The following is an 18,498-nucleotide window of genomic DNA, read 5'->3' as shown; positions in this document are numbered from 1 at the left end:
TTGCCTGTTTATTCTGTGTCTCGGTGCCTGCCTGTGAACTCTGTACCCGGGTGCCTGCCTGTCGAATTTCTTTGCCTGTTTCCTGTGTACTCAGTATGTGGTCTTTATCTCTGTGCATGCCGGGCCACTCTGTGTCTCAGGGTATGTCTGCTCTGTAACTTTGTCTGCTGTGTATGGATATCTGCGTTCTGCTTCCCATCAGGTGCATGCCAGTCAGATATGCAAGGCTGTGGGTGTGCACTGCATCCGTGTGTCTGTCTTATCAGCACCTTTGTATGTTTCTAGTTTTGTTGTCCCTCTGTCTGGGTACACTGTATTACTATTTGCCCCCCTGCACTTTTTTCTGCCTGTCTTTTCTGTAGCACTTGTGCTCTGTGACTGCCCGTTTTTCGTGTTCATTTCTAATGAGGATAGAGGAGCAGAGGCTTAACATGCTTTATCCAAGGTTTTCCAAGGCCTGGATACAACTAGTTCCAAGACAAAGCCAGGAACCAATAGACCCACCCTAAGGAATCCTCGTCCACTTGCTCACCACAATGCATTCACTCTGCAGGCGGGACTCGTGCGGTGGCTAGACGCAGAGTTAGTAACTCAACAGTCACTGATTGTCAATGAAAGAATGTCCAGGCAAAATATGACCACTCATAATTATTAAACAATAGGCCAAATAATCATTAAAAAAAGTCCAAGCAGGAAAAAATATCTTTAGCAACCCTCGAGAAACAATAACAAAAGTGGGGCAAAATTAATGTGTACTCAAATTGGTCAATTATGGTACAAGACTGGCATGTCATTGGTCTTTAAAATGCCTGCCTCCCAGAAGAGGACTCTGTGCAACAAGACCCTGAAGAAGCATTTATTTTCAGGGGAGGGATTTGGTCAGTCTGCAATTGGGGTTTCAGACAGTGGTGAATGTTAATATGATATCAACATTTCTGGTGAAAAAAGTCAGCCAGTGGGTGTTGAAACAATTCTACAAAAATAGTATCCACAGCATGGGTCAGCAAGGCACTCACTTAACACTTCAATTGATACAGAAGTGTTTTTTTTATATATATATATATAGAAGGAAACCTTTGACTAGGAGTTGGAAAGGTCATCCAACGAGGACTTAAATTTACTGGCCAGAGGCCAAAATCTGGCCACGACCTCCCTTTAAGCTTACATGGCAACAAGGTCAATTTCTTGGCTTGAATCTCCACTGAATCTTAGGTAGTCTGTCTTTTTGCCTTAGACTCAGTTGAGGCTATCGTGCATGGTTACCATAAGGGGCTTGCATAGAGTACCAAGCAAGAGTTTACAGTAGCCTTGTAGATGGCCGGATTACACTAAAAGGACCTTCATAGTGCAGGAAGGCCCACGCTCTTTCTACTCGGGGAGCTAGTGTAGGGACAACCCTACAACATGACACTACACCCTTTATTCATGCTTTCTCCAAAAAGACACACAACTTGCCCAAATCCGCAGATTTGCCGTAGTGACAAAAAACAGGGAGATTGAGTGACAGAGCTCATACACGTCCAAGCATGGGAAAGAGGGAATCTGCGCTTCTGGGTGAGAAGGAATTGGGACCTCATGAACTAGGCCAAGGACTCGCAAAAAAGGTTGAAGAATGACTACTCCTTTCTGAGGAGTGGCGACTGATCAAAAGACTCGATTTGGTTCCATAGCCTTTTCTGGACATCAGTGTCTGGGACCAGAATAGATCATTTGAGGTTGACATGGTATGAAATGATTGAAAATCAAGAGTAGAAGGTCTCTGCTTGCTTTTGAATGGCCTGTTAGGTACAGGTTTCTTCAACTGCAGTTGCAGCCTTGGGATCTATGCTTGATCCACAGAATCTAGGCAACAAGACATTGTAAGCCCGAGATATCTGTACAGAAACATCTGTGGAGGCTGCAAGAAACCATACAATGCTCCACAAATCAATCTCTAGACCTGTATTGAAAGTTCTTTCAATTATTTCTTCAAACCGGGCACTCATAGTGCATTTATTCAAACATGGGATTGTCCCTAGTTTAGTCCTCGGAGAGAAAAAGTGAAGTATCTGTTTTCCGCTGGAAACCTTCAAGGTGGAACATGCCAGTGCCAAACATGTTAGGGGTGACCCTTCTCCAGCTGCTGGCAACAGAGGACGATTTGCTGTGATTGCCCAGCACACCACATGCTGTGCATGTCTTACTATATACAGTGTGTCATCTGCAAGCTCTTTGCAGGAGGACACATTTCGGAGGATGCTTGCATCTCATTATGCTACGGTCGTGCATCTTCTCAGTCCCATTAATTTCTTGCTCACCTATTCTCAGAACAGAAACATACCAAAATGTCGCCTTCATTTGTGCGGGCCGCAGTCACTGTGACTTTGGGGGCGCAAATCTCCCATCACTGCGCCCAAGCAGAGCAGGGGTTGATTGTGGGGGTCTCTGCCGCTCTCCTTGGGTGCAGTAACAGGAGTCGGGTTTGGAGGGGTGTCCCCCGCTTACCATTGCGGTAAGCGGGGGGGCAAGAAAGTAAAAAGAAAAGAAAAGCACCCTGCAGCGTCAGCTCTGACTCGTGTTAGTGGGAGGAACCGACGTCGCAGGGATAGTGGGGTGTAGGTGACACAAACAGAAGTTGCAACCTTTGGCACTGCAGGGAGCAGGCCCCAGCTGCATCTTACGCCTTTGGGCTTTTTACAGGGATGAAGTCAGCCCTGATGATGCATGGAAATCTAGAACTCTGAACATGGAGCTTGCGGAATTCATACCAAGAGGCCGCAGAATGTGGGGTAATTAAGTGCCAAGACAATGTAGATGCAGCTTTTTGCATATCAGTAGCAGTGTCTCCGATACTGGCTGAAGCACTATATCTCTGGAATTTATTTTGTGATAGGGGAAAACCGCAATTCTACCCGGTGCTAGATTTCCGGGAATTATCTCACAAATGAACACAAAATTCTGGAGGAATCATGTGAGAATCCTTTGATACTTTTCAGCGAATATGCTCACATTCTGGTAATTTAAGGGCGAAGTACTTAAGCTTCTTCTATTCCTTCAGCTTGTGCAGTGCGCCTCGAAACCTGGGATTCCAGCGGCACTTCTGCGACTTGTCAAGATAGGCAGCTGCTAGGAATGAAAGCTTGGCGCTATCCCAGGATTTCCTTTCCAGGCCCTGGCAAGAACCCTGGTCACACTAACCAAGGGCACGGGATAGAAAGGCTCCGCATTCCCCTGAACTTTGGAAGATTTTCAGGCCGAATGCTGTCCAAGGGACCTGCAGATACCATGTACAAATGCCGCAGTCTATTCTTCTGGAAAAAAAAGGCAATGTTCTCTTCAGCTCCTGGTGGAGGCAGAATGTACATTGAGAACACCTCAGGCCATTTGATTTATGTCCCTAGTGCTGGCATATTTCATCACAAGTGTTTACTTGTTTTACTGGGCCAACCATACAGCAGCCCCCATCCAATCCTTTCTCGTTCCGTGAATCCAGCGTCTCATCTTCACTCGCGTGGCTTGGCTTCATAACCCATGGCTCTAGTATGGGGTGTTTCTGAGCTCTCTCGGGTGTCTTTTGATAATCCTCTCTTCCTAGCTTGCTGCCATTTCCCACCCCATCTCTTTTGTGCACTTTCTCTCAAAGCTTCTTGAACTTGAGGCTTCTACACAGCTTTCTCCATCCACGGACCTCATGTTCCCCAACTCAGCCCGGCTTTCCCACGGCACACGAGAAAGAATGAGTGGTGCAACGAAAAGCTCGTTGTACAAATTGAGGCACAGCATAGGGCAAAACACATTTGGCTATAGATTCAACACAATTATTAGAGTATTTAAACAAAAATCATCTTAAGAAGTTCTACGACATTGAGTGCGCCTCCACATATCTAATATCTTTCCCACACGCCATTGAGACTGCTCTTCTTACAATCACTATATTAAATATGACTTCATATCACTGCAAACTTCCTGCACCCACTCTATTCTCTTCCTCTTCCATCTGTAGGGTCATCAGACGTCGCCGTCTTATGGTTCACCGTCTATCAAGACAACGGAACCTATTCTGCTCCCTGGGCTGGTAAAGATTCCCTATAAGTTCCCATTTCTCCACGAGAAACCTCAGCGGTCTTTGTTTTGAGGGTATTTTTCTTTTCATACTCTATAGTCGGTTCTTCTACCATCTCTTTCCATGCTCTCTCCTGGTCTTATCCTGCAGAAAACGCAAGTTTGTTGCCTTCTCTTCCTTTTCTGGCCAAATTCATTCCACCATTTCCCAGTGTTTGGTGCATCCAGCAACAGACTCGTACTCATTCCTTGAACTTTACATCCTCGCAAACCACAATTCTGCTCTTCGTTTCTCCCTATTCCCCCCACATCGGTCGTCTAATCGCAACCTCAGCATAAACTTTGATCCCTTTATGTGTCGATCAAAGTATAAAATATCCCCCTCACCTTCCACTCAAACATTCTTTATTCAGGTTTAGGGGTCAGGGACAGCCATATTAGCTACAGTTTGCAGAATGGGGGTAGCATAAGCTACAAGAATTAGCAAAGAATAAGTCAACTATTTACTACTTGTACGAAAGGATACATGTGACAAGTATATCAGAAAGCAATGGTCAGTGTTACTCGGCCCCCCGAGATGGCAGCCCCTCAAGACATGGTCAGGATGCACCAAGGCTCACTAGTTCTAACGCAAAAAGGGTTATGGTCCTCAGAAAAGCTAGATTCCTCATAGCCTGTTTGTAATTAATGTCCTTCTTTCTAGGCTTGCTTTACAATATAGTTTGGTCCACTCTACCTCTCTGTGTCTCTGCCAGACTCCCGCTGTCAAGCAGTCTCGGTGTCAGCAGAGTCATGGTCCTCCTGTCGAGACTGTATTTTAGCGTCAGACATGGTGCAAATGAATACGTGCTCTGAAAGAGCACAGGAAGGAGTGGAGGAACAAAAGCAAATGTTTGTAATGTAATGGGAGTGGATGGATACTGTGAGCCAGGCATGTTATCAAGAGAGAGAGACAGACTCAAGGGTGTTCATTTTTAAAACCTTTATTTACTAAAGTTCCTGGGTTGGTGTAATGCCTGACTGGCCCTACCTCTAAAGGGATGGTTCTCTTTCCCTTTGTCGTGCACACTTGCACTCTCCTTTATTCCTCTCTCTGTTGTGCCTCTTGCACGCTCCCCTCCTTCTGTCGTGCACACTTGCACTCTCCTTTATTCCTCTCTCTGTTGTGCCTCTTGCACGCTCCCCTCCTTCTGTCGTGCACACTTGCACTCTCCTTTATTCCTCTCTCTGTTGTGCCTCTTGCACGCTCCCCTCCTTCTGTCGTGCACACTTGCACTGTCCTTTATTCCTTCTCTCTGTTGTGCCTCTTGCACGCTCCCCTCCTTCTGTCGTGCACACTTGCACTGTCCTTTATTCCTTCTCTCTGTTGTGCCTCTTGCACGCTCCCCTCCTTCTGTCTTGCACACTTGCAGTGCCTTTTCATATCGTGCCTCTTGCACACTTCTATCACCCTTCCGTGCACCCCTTTACTTATTTCCTTCTTTTCGGGTTGCTCACACCCTTTTCTCTTTCTCTGGACCTCACTTTTACTTCTGCGCCGCAAATATATATTTTCTTCCTTCTGTGCCACTAGCGCACTTTATACCTCTTTCTTACTTTACTTCTACTCAAAACTGTCCTTCTTGCTTTCCGCTTCATGCTGCTTTGCAAACCGTGATTTTTCCTCCCATTCGCGCTCCAGCCACCAGCACGCTTTCGAGTTTCTTTCTCTCTCACGCGAGACTCACTGGGTAGCGTAGCGCTGGTGAGCGAGGTCCGGGTCTCACCACCTGCCCCTCTTACACACTTGGGCCCAGTACAGCGTGCCCAAGCCTTGCCGTCATGCAGGAACAAGGTCTACAGTAAAGCACCAGGACCCTGAATCATTGTGGCCAACCATTTGCAGGACAAAAATACTGTTTTTAAATCGAACTTGTGTTGCTTACAAATGCCATCAAAAAGCTATGGCCCTATTCCCTCCAAATCATGTGCAAGTTAAAGACGACAGGCCCTGAATAGGACCACTGAGGAACGGCACGTTTAACTTTGTGCGGTCGGAGAAACACCATGGAATATTATCTCCGACTCTGGTGCCATAACACATTTTTCTCTCTTTTCTGAAGCATTTAGTGCTCGCTGAATTTCTTATTACCTCCTTTTAGTATGAACCCCAAAATGGACTCATTGAAAATGCGGATTCAGGTAAAACCACTTGGACATCCAGCAGACAACATTCCATTCCATCACTTTTAGTTCGCCTGTGGTTAAAGAAGCAAAGGAAGCATATGCAAATCAGACTTGGCCCTCCACCAATCACGATGGAATGGCAAGCAGCCCATAGGAAACGACAGTGTCCTTGGAAGAGTTAAGGCGTTCCACAGGTAGGTCCGGAAGTTGGTTTGAAGTTATATTGCGTCTAAGGTCCAAATCAGTTGATCACTGATAATACCTAAAATGGCCCAAAGATGTGGCAGCGTTTGTGGGCCCATGCAGAAGCAAAGCGACCTGTCAGTCTAGTCGTGACTGTGTTGGGATCAGGAGTGGCTGGAAAATGGGTCTTCGCTTCTGTACTGGCATGGAATTATACCACATGAAGGAAAGGAATGCTGCCCAGAGGTATTCCCAGTGCCCATAAATAATAAAAAGCGTGCTAGCCAACATCTTTGTCTTTTGTTAGTAGTCACGCCAGATGCACAAATCCTGTTAATCTGAGAATCTGGAAATTTGGTGACTCTCGGGACCCACAGTGAAGTACTTCATGTACTGTCTTTGGCGGTCAGTCCTGAGTGCATTTCCCATCCGTAATCAGTTTTTTTTTCTTTTTTTTCATGTTTTATTTTCATTTTACTTATAATAACAAAACATGAAATAACAAAGAAATTCGTAGCAAAAACTATATACATAATTGCAAACACATAAATACCCCCTCACCCCCTTACAGATGCCAGGTACACATCATATAATATGAAATTGTCAGAATCAATACAATGTCAGAAATGTGCCCCAAATTTTTTTTCTAAACAACCCATTCTTGCCCTGTTTCCTATATATACATTTTTCCACATCCGCCAGATCAAGCATTTCATTCAACCAGTCCTCTTTTTTTTAAAGAAATGTTGGATTTCCAATTCCTAAGGATGATTTTTTTCCCCATCATGGCTCCCCTAAATAACCACTTCTTTTGGCTTTGAGTGAGTATATCTAAGGTAGCAATCAGTTAACTAGATCCTGGGGCATATTACAGTGCTCACACACCCATGCTGATTGACGAGCAATTGTCGCAGCAGCAGTGTACTGCAGTGTAAATACATGTGCTCTGCTTGTGCACCTACCATTTGCTTTGGTCCCTCCGCATGTGTAGCTGTACACTTCCTCACATTTCACCCTCTTTCTGCATCACCCTCCATCTGTTCTGTGTGCATCCATCTGCCACAAATGCGTATGAACTAGCCATCGGCTGCCTATCGACAAGCAGGTCCCCACCTCTCTCCTTCCTTGACCCAACCACCATTCTGGCTACAATTGCATATGTATCTGCCTCTCGCATTTACTTGTTTGTGCAACCTCTCTCTTTTTCTTTTGCTCTCTTTAATCCATGTTTCAGCTCCAAGTCTTTTTGTGCTTATCTCAGACTTTCATGCTGGATATACGTGTCTTGGAGGAAAGAGGGGATGTGCGTCTCGTAAAGAGGGGCAGTAGATGATAACGGATTCATACTGAATGAAGAAGAGAGAGAGTGGCCAGTCATTTTAAGGAGAGAAAGTGGAGCGTTTTCTGAATGGGGGGGGGGGTATTGGAGGTTGTAGCACAAGGCGATAGAGAGTGGGAATACAGGACTCTTGGGGACAGCGAGGGGGGCAACCCGATTCAGAGGGGGCACAGTGTTGAATATACGACTCCTAGGAGGCAGGGAGTGAAGGAACAGGGTGCACATGGGACAGGAGTGGAGGTACCAGAATCAAGGGATGGGGCTAGCTGGAGAGGGCTCACAGGGAGGCAAAGAGTTGGAAACAAGAATCAGATGTGGTGGACGTTGGGCGCACAGGGGGCCAATGAGCTAGGATACAGGTTCCCTAGGGCGGACAGCCCCTGATACAAGATGCACAGTGGGGAACAATATCCCCAGGAGCCAAGAGTGGGGCTTCCAGATTCATAGCAGTAAAGCAGGGGTGTCAAACTCCAGGCCTCGAGGGCCAGAAACCCGGCAGGTTTTCAGGATATCCCTCATTAATATTCATGAGACAAAATATGCATTTTATTTATTTTAATTTTTATAAAGCGCCACATGCCCGTAGGCCTCCGAGCATACATTTAGAATCATTGTATGCAAATTTAGTTCATGAATATTTATGAGGGATATCCTGAAAATGCAACATGGATCCGGCCCTCGAGGCCTGGAGTTGGACAACCCTGCGGTAAAGAGTGGTCGGGCAGACTTAACAGGACACAGAGTGGTGGCTCAGCGTTCATGAGTAGAAATTGAACTATGAAGTTTCAGAGACCTGGAATCGGGAGGGTGGTAGAGAGTAGCTGTACATGGCCAATGAGCCTGGTGGAGTACACTCTTATACTCACCCACAGCTGGTTTCTAACAAGCTGTCCCCCACTTGCAGGGATGCCATGCCAAAGTCCGCTATCCGGATGTTGTTCTTCTCGTCCAGCAAAAGGTTTTCTGGCTTTAGATCCCTGTGGCTGTTCAGAGAGAGAGGGAGACAGGGGGCGGGAGGGGGGGGGAGAGAGAGAGAGAGAGAGAGAGAGGGAGAGAGAGAGAGAGAGAGAGAGAGAGAGAGAATTAAACATTGTGAAGCAATCTACTGGCAAAGAAGACCTCTAGTAGCCATTATAAGTAGCAGAACTTTTGACAGTGACATGGCGCCAGAGTTTTTGAACAAAAGGTTATGTTAAACTATGCATTTCTCACTATTTTAAAAACCATTATTAAAAATGTCCAAAATGTTTCCTTGAACCAGTACTCTTCGGTGATGTCACAGTGTCTTAATACTATGCGAAGGCAGGCACTGCCATAGGGGAATTAACAGGCCATTGATTATAGCAGGTGCAAAATGGTGCACGTACCTGGGTATATAATAGCAGTGCCTTGCCTATGCTGAATACTAGCACACAATCCAAAATTGTTAGCTTTGACAAAACTTGTTTTCAACAGGACTTCAGTGAATGATACGTATAGCGCTCTCAATAGAGGGGCTGAAAGCAGACCTGTTAAAACATTTTAACTTTCAAAAGCCTGGTTTGCCAGCAGAAAGCTTGATGGTAAGGCTTGATAATGTTAGCTCAAAGAGATCCCAGGAGGGTGCATTATGGCCAGTGAGGGGCAGGAAATGAATGTGAATGGCCATAGGTATTAGCATGGCCATGGTCATTCAATTGGTGGCTTAATAACAAAAAGCATCTGTCCTTTCTCCCTGGATGTGTTCTAATCCAATAGTTTCTGCTTTTAGGCAGCAATTTAGTGCCACCTAATAACAAAACTAAAAATGCATTTGGGTAGGAATAGAGTTAAAACATATTCCCATTCTAGGTCCTTTGCTCCAGCTGGGTATTGTTCATCGTAGTCTTTAGTTTTACCTATAAACCAAACCTATTGAATTGTAGTACAGATAGGAGGAAGAGAAGATGTAAGGAGGGGCGCACAGCTTGTGGGTGTGGTTAGGTTTTCCCCCCAAACATTGCCTGCCCATGTCCATGTAAATCCCTATGCCTATTCCCACACACTACCTCCCCCGCACCAAAAGCACACCCGTCTGGGATTGTTTTGAGCCAGCCCCATCGCGCAGCAACACCAATCTTATTGCTTTATGGAAACTGGTAGAATTACCGCTGGTGGTAATTTCGCTAAAATCACCATGGAGTCCTAAGGACTCCTAAAATGGTGAATTGAACCACCCTACCACCTATTTGCAAACCTGTGGTAAATCCACAGAACCAAGAGTCTAACGGTAATTGAGTTTGGCAGTAATTCAGGCGCTTTACCACAGACTTCCCACCAAAGTCATAATGACTATTATAAATCTGATGTAAAGCAATAACCCCCAAGCAGGGTGGGGGGGCATTACTGGTCTTATAATGGTCTGATAATGCCCCAGGGTGCCAGTTGCAGGCGCGAGCGAAGCAATCACATTCATGTTTATTGCTATTAGTACCCCGGCACATTGTACTGGGGTACTAATATTGTTTTATCTTGAGTTGAGAAACGACGTGTTTGCGTTTCTCAGCTCGAGATAAAAACTACAACTCAAGATGGCCGCCATGGATCGGGGAGAAGGGAACTACATGTAGTGTTCCTGGTGCCTCTGAGGGGCGTGGAAGTGCAATGTAAGTGGGGTGGATGTGTGGTGGTGTGAGGGGCAGGGGATGCGGAGGAGAGCACACGCACATACCTAAACCCCGGCAGTTGAAGATGCTTTGAGGAGGCATGGAGCGGGGTCTTTACCATTGGCCAGGAGGCTGCTACACCTGCCTTGCCGGCTACTAATAGTACATATAAGAGCTGTTAGTGTTATTTCCACCTAAAGAAATTTGATCAGATCAGTGAACTGGGAGCAAATTGTGCCTGATCTCTGTTAAATCGCTGACCGAATTCTAGTTCAGTTTAGTTTGTTAGAAGATTCAGGGCCTAGCCACCTAACACTTTGGGTTTCCCCCAGGATCTAAGGAGATCGTAATGACCTAATGCAGAACCTATCCCAGTGGTTAGCAGACCACATAAAGTACCATCTGGAAGTTAACCTTTGCAGGTACACTATGGAACACACTGCCACAATCTCAGAGTGGGGACGCAGTTTATTTATTTATTTATTTTTAAAATCTTTACGGTGTTGGTCCTTCATTTTCTGCTATGTACGTTATGGTTTGCCCTAATTTCTTGCTGATGGTGACTGGACATTAGTGTTTATTTTAACGTGCATGGGTCAATCTGTTTTTGATGTTACATTGTTTGTGTATTTATTTATGTCAGCGCATGGAAACTGTTTCAATGATAATGTAGTACTTAATGAATAATAAAAGAAGGTTTCGTTTCCTTGGTTGGACAGAATGTGTATGACATGTTCTTTAAATAAACAGTGTCTGGATGTACCAATATGTGAGCAGCAGGGGGAGCCGGACACTAGGGAATGTGTGTGCGTGCCAGGCTCGCATGCCTGCCGGTTGTCGAGCAGCCGACTCCTGGATTTGTAGGCCCAAGTGCAAGCACAGGTTGTGCTTCTCTGGATGGGAGGAACCGGGAAAGGACCCTCTGCAGGAAACTATATTCTACGACAGAAACACCGACTCCACAAAAGCCTGGAGAAGGATAAAGGTCCATACGCAGCCGAGAGAATTACAGAGGAAGCATAAACACCCGCCAGCTTTTGGTGATACAGGAGACTCAAAACGCTTAGGTAAAACTGGCACTATAAACGTAGACGCGTAACATCTATTTGGCAGAACTAAGTAACCTCATGAGTTATGGCAATAAAGCATTATATTGCATGGCAGGGCATGCTTTGACAATCATAGTTTGAAGCGTTTGCTTCTGTCCGACCCCCAACCTCATCTACACACACACACACCTGCCCATCCCCAAGAAATCGTGACATTTGAGGGTGGTGTGGATGTGCTTTTGTCTTTCAATTAAAGTAAAGTGGATGCCCAGAGTCCTAATCTGAAACCACGGGACAGGAGCACTTTAGTGATTTGCGTGTTAAAACGAGAGGGAGCCGTCAAGGAGAACTAGGCCTCCCTACTTTCTCATCTGGGACCAGGAGGAGAGTCCTCAGGGGACTAGGAGGAGCGTCCTCAGGAGACCAGGAGGAGCGTCCTCAGGAGACCAGGAGGAGCGTCCTTGGGAGACCACGAGGAGAGTCCTCAGGGGACTAGGAGGAGCGTCCTCAGGAGACCAGGAGGAGCGTCCTTGGGAGACCAGGAGGAGAGTCCTCAGGGGACTAGGAGGAGCGTCCTCAGGAGACCAGGAGGAGCGTCCTTGGGAGACCACGAGGAGAGTCCTCAGGGGACTAGGAGGAGCGTCCTCAGGAGACCAGGAGGAGCGTCCTCAGGAGACCAGGAGGAGCGTCCTTGGGAGACCAGGAGGAGCGTCCTCAGGGGACTAGGAGGAGCGTCCTTGGGAGACCACGAGGAGAATCCTCAGGGGACTAGGAGGAGCGACCTCAGGAGACCAGGAGGAGAGTCCTCATGGTATGTTACAAATCTGATCTTGCTTAGGGTAGGTTTCAGGTGGATGGTGGCCACCCACCTTTCAGTGTACCTCAATAGTGTGGTTGTAGTGGCCTCAATTAACACAGGATACCAGTGTAAGCAGAGGGTGTTTATTCTGACACCTTGTAGAACAGGGTAAGGCGGGATCTGTCCAGTACAGAGGGGCAGTACTCACAGTTCAGTTCCTTGATCCCAATGCAGTTGGCTTCACTGCACAGAATAAGTACTGGGGGTATTAACATCCCTTGCTTGCTGGAGCCCCCATGAGGCGGCCCTCAGGCATGGCATTCCGCTCAGCTGCTGCAGGGATCTGCTGGTAGAGCAGACCTCAGTGGGAGGGCTGATTTCCCTCAACTAGGAGGAGCGCTGAGGGCCGACTTTCTTCCTGGTGCCTCGCTCCGATTCTGCCGGGTTTCCTCCATGTTGTGCGCTTCTCGTGCGAACTCGCTATCCCGAGATCTCGCACAATGGTGGTCTAATGTATGCATATCATCATCTCTAGTGCACAAATAATCAAGACCCATCCCTAATATTCAAATTAAAGAGAAGAATTGAATTAATCAAAATCTAAAATACTAAAGGATGGATAAACACAGGCCATGGAAAGTAAGCAGTCCCTGAAAAATGCCCAGTGTGTTTTATTGAAGAATGGCCCATCTTGTAGGACTGTCTTAAGGGATGGGGATTCTCAATGGATGGACCAATTTAAAAAAGGAAGGTTTGCAATAATGTAAAGGTTTTGGTTTCAATTGCTTGTGAAAGTAAGCCTTTAGGAAAACAATGACAACACATACAACGTTCACAGTTCCTCCATAATAGACAGTGAGTGGTTGGTGATGCTGCGTTCCTACTGGAGAAACATGTGCACTTGCAGGGAAATGAAGGAAACCACATGATTGGAGCAATGATACTTTTGAGAAAGAAGGCAACTCCTTTGCAAGGTCTTCAGGCTGCACACTTTGCACCTTGGGATTGTAGGTCTGTATTTTTCCTGCTGAGCACCCATGATTGCTGGTCAAATATGGATGCATGCAGAATGAATGACAGCTCCGGGAAACGCTGGGTGCATGGTTTAAGTGAATGTTCTGAGACGGTCGGTTGGCACTGACCTGGAGAGAATAAATCATGCATTGCAGGCAGCGGAGCTCATGGGTGAGAGTGGCCAAGTTCCACACTGTCCTGGCAACATGGGCAGCCTGCCAGTATTGCTCAGCAGAGCACCAGTGCTACATTTGGCTTTTTCTTGCCTTTTAATGATGCTGGTCAACTCCTGTGCCTTTATGTGTAAGCAGCATTGCTTGGAAAGGAAACTGTGCAAGTTGGCACGAACAAGCAGTTGCTTGACCCAGACCTAGTCTTCCTTGGGTCAACGGAGCACTTGAGGTGTAGGCTTCCTACAGACTTTGCAAGATCTGCCGGGGACATCCCACTCGAGTAGATCCCTTATACCAAGATTGGTCATGCCATTGAAAGATCTGCCTGGGAAATCCAACTCGAGTAGATCCTTTATACCAAGATTGGTCATGCCATTGAAAGATCTGCCTGGGACATCCCACTCGAGTAGATCCTTTATACCAAGATTGGTCATGCCATTGAAAGATCTGCATGGGAAATCCCACTCGAGTAGATCCCTTATACCAAGATTGGTCATGCCATTGAAAGATCTGCCTGGGAAATCCCACCCGAGTAGATCCTTTATACCAAGATTGATCATGTCATTGAAAGATCTGCCTGGGACATCCCACTCGAGTAGATCCTTTATACCAAGATTGGTCATGTACTTGCAAGATCTGCTGGGACTTCCCACACGAGTAGATCCTTTATACCAAGATTGCTCATGCCATTGAAAGATCTGCCTGGGACATCCCACGTGAGTAGATCCTTTATAAGAAGATTGGTCAGGTACTTGCAAGATCTGCCTGGGACATCCCGGCTGAGTAGATCCTTTATAGCAAGATTGATCATGCCATTGAAAGATCTGCCTGGGAAATCCCACTCGAGTAGATCCTTTATACCAAGATTGATCATGCCATTGAAAGATCTGCCTGGGACATCCCACTCGAGTAGATCCTTTATACCAAGATTGGTCATGTACTTGCAAGATCTGCCTGGGACATCCCAGCTGAGTAGATCCTTTATAGCAAGATTGATCATGCCATTGAAAGATCTGTCTGGGACATCCCACAAGAGTAGATCCTTTATACCAAGATTGATCATGCCATTGAATTATCTGTCTGGGACATCCCACAAGAGTAGATCCTTTATACCACATATTTTGCACAACGACGACATGCAACGACCCTCACCCTAGTGGAAACGGTACAACCTGTTAAAATGTTGCTCTTATGCGCTTAAACTTGCTATTTTATATGCATTGTATCACCTACTGTAAGCAACCATTGTTTTTCTGTAATAGCCTGTGTCAGGCATTGTAACTAAGTCTCGAGTCCTTTTGTACTGCTGCGCCCAGATGCCCACGGGCTCGGAGCGCATTACCAAATAAATAAATAAATAAATAAACAAACAAACAAACAAACAAACCAAGATTGATCCTGCCATTGAAAGATCTGCCTGGGACATCCCACACAAATAGATTGGTCATGTACTTGCAAGATCTGCCTGGGACATCCCAGCTGAGTAGATCCTTTATAGCAAGATTGATCATGCCATTGAAAGATCTGTCTGGGACATCCCACAAGAGTAGATCCTTTATAACAAGATTGATCCTGCCATTGAAAGATCTGCCTGGGACATCCCACACAAATAGATTGGTCATGTACTTGCAAGTGGTACTTCACAATATGGACTCGGATGAAAGTGTTATTTCCCTTTTTCCCAGCAAATACAAGACTGTCCTATCCTAACTGTTATATATTCTAGTTTATTTACCTTTTGCCTCACCCTGTGAAGAATGTTTACTAATTATAAAATAGGGCTGCATTTAAAATGTGCTTTTCTGAAAATTGCCATTTTCCTTTTCGTAGCTTGCTGCACATGCACGGCCTAAAAGGGAACACTATCACTCAGCTGGCATATTCTGTCTGTGATTCCTTGAGCAGCGCAAAGGGAAGCCCCTCGAACACCGTTACGTAACGTCCAGTTTCGTCATCTATCCTGTTTTCCTGCTATGACTCCTACTGCCACTGGAGGAAATGCCCCATAATGTCCACATATGGATCAAGAAAGAATGTAGAAATTCAATTGGGATGGAAAAGGATGTGGGGCAAACCATTTCCAAGTACAACTATCCTGGTAGTATGAATGCAAACTCCAAGATACTGTATCGCACTCTGTGTTGAATAATGTTCTAACCTGATAGATCACTATTGTGCTGGTAAAGCTAAGATAGCTGCACTGTCCAGCAGGTCCATTATGTGCAGGGTTCTACTTACAGCATTTCTACTCAACTTGCGAGAACGAAATGTGTATGATTTACTTATTGGTATATTTTTTTAAATGCATCTCACAATACTTTGAATAAAGTAAGATATTGTGTTACCGATCCTACACACAATTAGAAAGCGATTGTTGCATAAGGGTATGCTCTTTCTCTCTTTTCGATTTTTGTTATTGTTTTTGCACCGTCTTGCATAGTAGTAAAGTTGGTCTCCCACTTTTCTCTATCCAAGATGGATATTTTGGATTCAGTGCCCAGCATATCGCGCCTTGAAACACTTGTGTATAGGCGCGTTATACATGCCATATCATATCAGGAAATATTTGTCATATTCTATGGAAATGTTATGGGTAGTTTTATTATGTTAAACCTAAAAGTTGTTAGACATTTTGGCATCATATTGACTCTACGTATTGACTGTTTATACTTAACCGGGCAGAAGTATGTGTGTCAGAAATTATAGTTGACCAAGTCCATGGGAAGAAATGAAACTATTCGTACAGAAAACAAATATGGCTTTGGCACTATTTCTGGTACCTTGGAAGGGACACATTTGGGACACATATATGCCAGTACCGTGACCAGTAAGTAGCACATACTCTGTGGTATGTAAATTCTTGCAAATTTAGAACAGTTAGTTGCATCTGCAAAAACAATTGCCTGAAGATAACGGGATCATGTCAGCATCCAGCGGCTTTTGGTGGAATGAAAGTCCGTAAAGTTTCAGACATGTTTTTCACAAGCAACAAATCATCTCAGATCACAGCCAAGAATTAAAGTAATCTGCTTGTTACAATTAATTTCTTCGGCATAGACAATGTAAAGATTAGTAGTAAGATGCTATAATGATATTGCTTAGAAAGTTTAAGACCTGTATTAACAATGTTACCACTTCCCTAATAACCAAGGGTATTCACCACTGTGTTCTCGCTGTTACTCCACAACATTGTTACTCGATAATACTGTCTGTTCTTTTGCCGACCACTTTCTTTTTGCACTGTTGTTCTTTCTAGCTTTCTCTGCCTTTTAATCTTGAGCTTTGGGGGGGGGTTAATGTTGAGGCATCAGTAACACACAACCCGAGCGGAATTAATCGCATCTATGTGCAGATGATATCAGGTAAATGAATGTATGCTCCAAAGCTACAGCACATGGACGACAAATTTTACTTTATCACCAAATCATTTCAAAAGAACGGTTTTCAGTGCTTTGCGAAACTGCATGATGGAGTCCTTTGTTTTTATCTCCAATGGGAGACTATTCCAAAGCTTGGGGCCATGTACTGAAAACTGTCCATCTCCCTTTGAGACATAGCGGGAAGGCACCGCCACCAGTACATGTTTATCAGCGGAGCGTAGCGTACGCAGAGCATGATGTCTCATCATTTTTTCGGCCAGGTATGAAGGTGCCAGATTATTTGAACATTTGTAAAATCAAGTGCCTAATATTCAATATAATGGTTACATCTACTTCAGTAACACAATGGGCCTCATTATGAGTGTGACGGTCCGGAAACAAGGGTGCCGGTAAGCACACTGTATGCAGACTGTACCACTACGAGTTTGCTTGACAGAGCCGCTGCACCTGACAGTTCTGACCCTGCCGGGCGCAGTCGCAATGGTAGACAGACTCATCACGAAAGCATTGGGACCGTTAATAACGGCGCAGATGCTTCTGTGAACCCATTCCCATGGAATCCTATGGGACTCCACGGGAATGGGGACTAACATTTACCGGTCCGCTGGGACTTGTAATGTCCAGGTGGCACCGGGAAGCAAGGTGCCAGTAAAATGGAACGAGTCCGGCAGCATCCCGCCGGAAGCATCGCCAGGGTTACCACCGGATTCGTAATGAGGCCCAATAACAGAAAACAGAGTGGTTTATAAAACCGTGTGAAGGGTAAACTAAAAATAATAGCGAAATAATAAATGCAGTGACCTATAAAAAGAGTTCAGATATAAGGTTATGCGGGGCAACTTCAGCTCTCATATTTGTAAGGGGTTTATAAAGAGATAATACAGCAACAAAGATGTCGAGCTCCTGTGCTTTTGGAAAAGGTTACAGTGATTTGTTTACAGGCTCAAATGCCTTTTCAATAAAGATTGGATATGATGTATGTTTTAGAGCGTGAAAAGGAGGACAAAAAACATCAAAGTGTTACCTAGAGTCAACTTGCAGTTTATTCCGCAGGAATTATTTGCGAGTCCAGGGAATTTAAAACGAATGTCCCAATTAAACAAGGTAAAGACTTCAATGGTAAATGACGAAAGCTGTGTGTGGACAAAACCACTTCAAAAACATATGCCATGACCAGCAAACGGAAATCAAGCTCGCTCAGGGCCAGTCCACTTAAACTGATGCGGCCTATTGAGGGGTTTACACAACTCACTGCATTAGGAGCCAAAAACGAATGTATCCATTTATAGATTCAGAATTCCTTTTTCCTCTTGGCTAAAAATGATGTTGCCATGACTACCACTACTTCCTACACAAGTTAGAACTCGGACGTGTGCTGCAGGTCCCCATGTTTACTGTGGCATTCATAGCTAGATCATCCGTGTGCACGTGTGATCTTCCTATAGGTTTGGGAAGTGCATGTGAAGGTAAGTGATCGCCTTCCTCTGGCTCACTCCTTGGAAAGGACACTTCTGCAGATCTGTTAGTAAGTAGCTACATGAACGTCATGTAAGCATAGCATCAGCTGGGAAAGCACATGAATCCAGGGAAGAGTTGTCAGTAGCCTCCGAGGGTAATTGTGTGGCCGTTCAATGCTTTTGTAATGACGAATCTAGACACATAGTAAACGTCCTGATGTTATCCCAGACGGAAGTTGTCACCAGGGCCCTGAAATCATGCGGAATGGACTT

General features: G+C 45.3%; 1 protein-coding gene across 11 annotated transcripts in view; it reads right to left on the bottom strand.

The window, feature by feature from the left end:
• Positions 1–18,498, bottom strand: part of BRSK2 (BR serine/threonine kinase 2) — a 1,020,916-nt gene that overhangs the window by 220,402 nt on the left and 782,016 nt on the right. For all 11 annotated transcript variants that reach the window (XM_069623972.1, XM_069623974.1, XM_069623973.1 and 8 more), the window contains one exon: positions 8,596–8,712. In XM_069623972.1, the coding sequence (XP_069480073.1) occupies positions 8,596–8,712 (117 nt within the window). The remainder of the gene's footprint in view (positions 1–8,595; positions 8,713–18,498) is intronic.

This window comes from Ambystoma mexicanum, chromosome 11 (genome assembly GCF_040938575.1).
Source record: "Ambystoma mexicanum isolate Mex_15411 chromosome 11, UKY_AmexF1_1, whole genome shotgun sequence".
Lineage (NCBI taxonomy): Eukaryota > Metazoa > Chordata > Amphibia > Caudata > Ambystomatidae > Ambystoma > Ambystoma mexicanum.
Note: the sequence above shows the minus strand (reverse complement) of the source record. Positions and strands in the feature narration are given on the sequence as shown.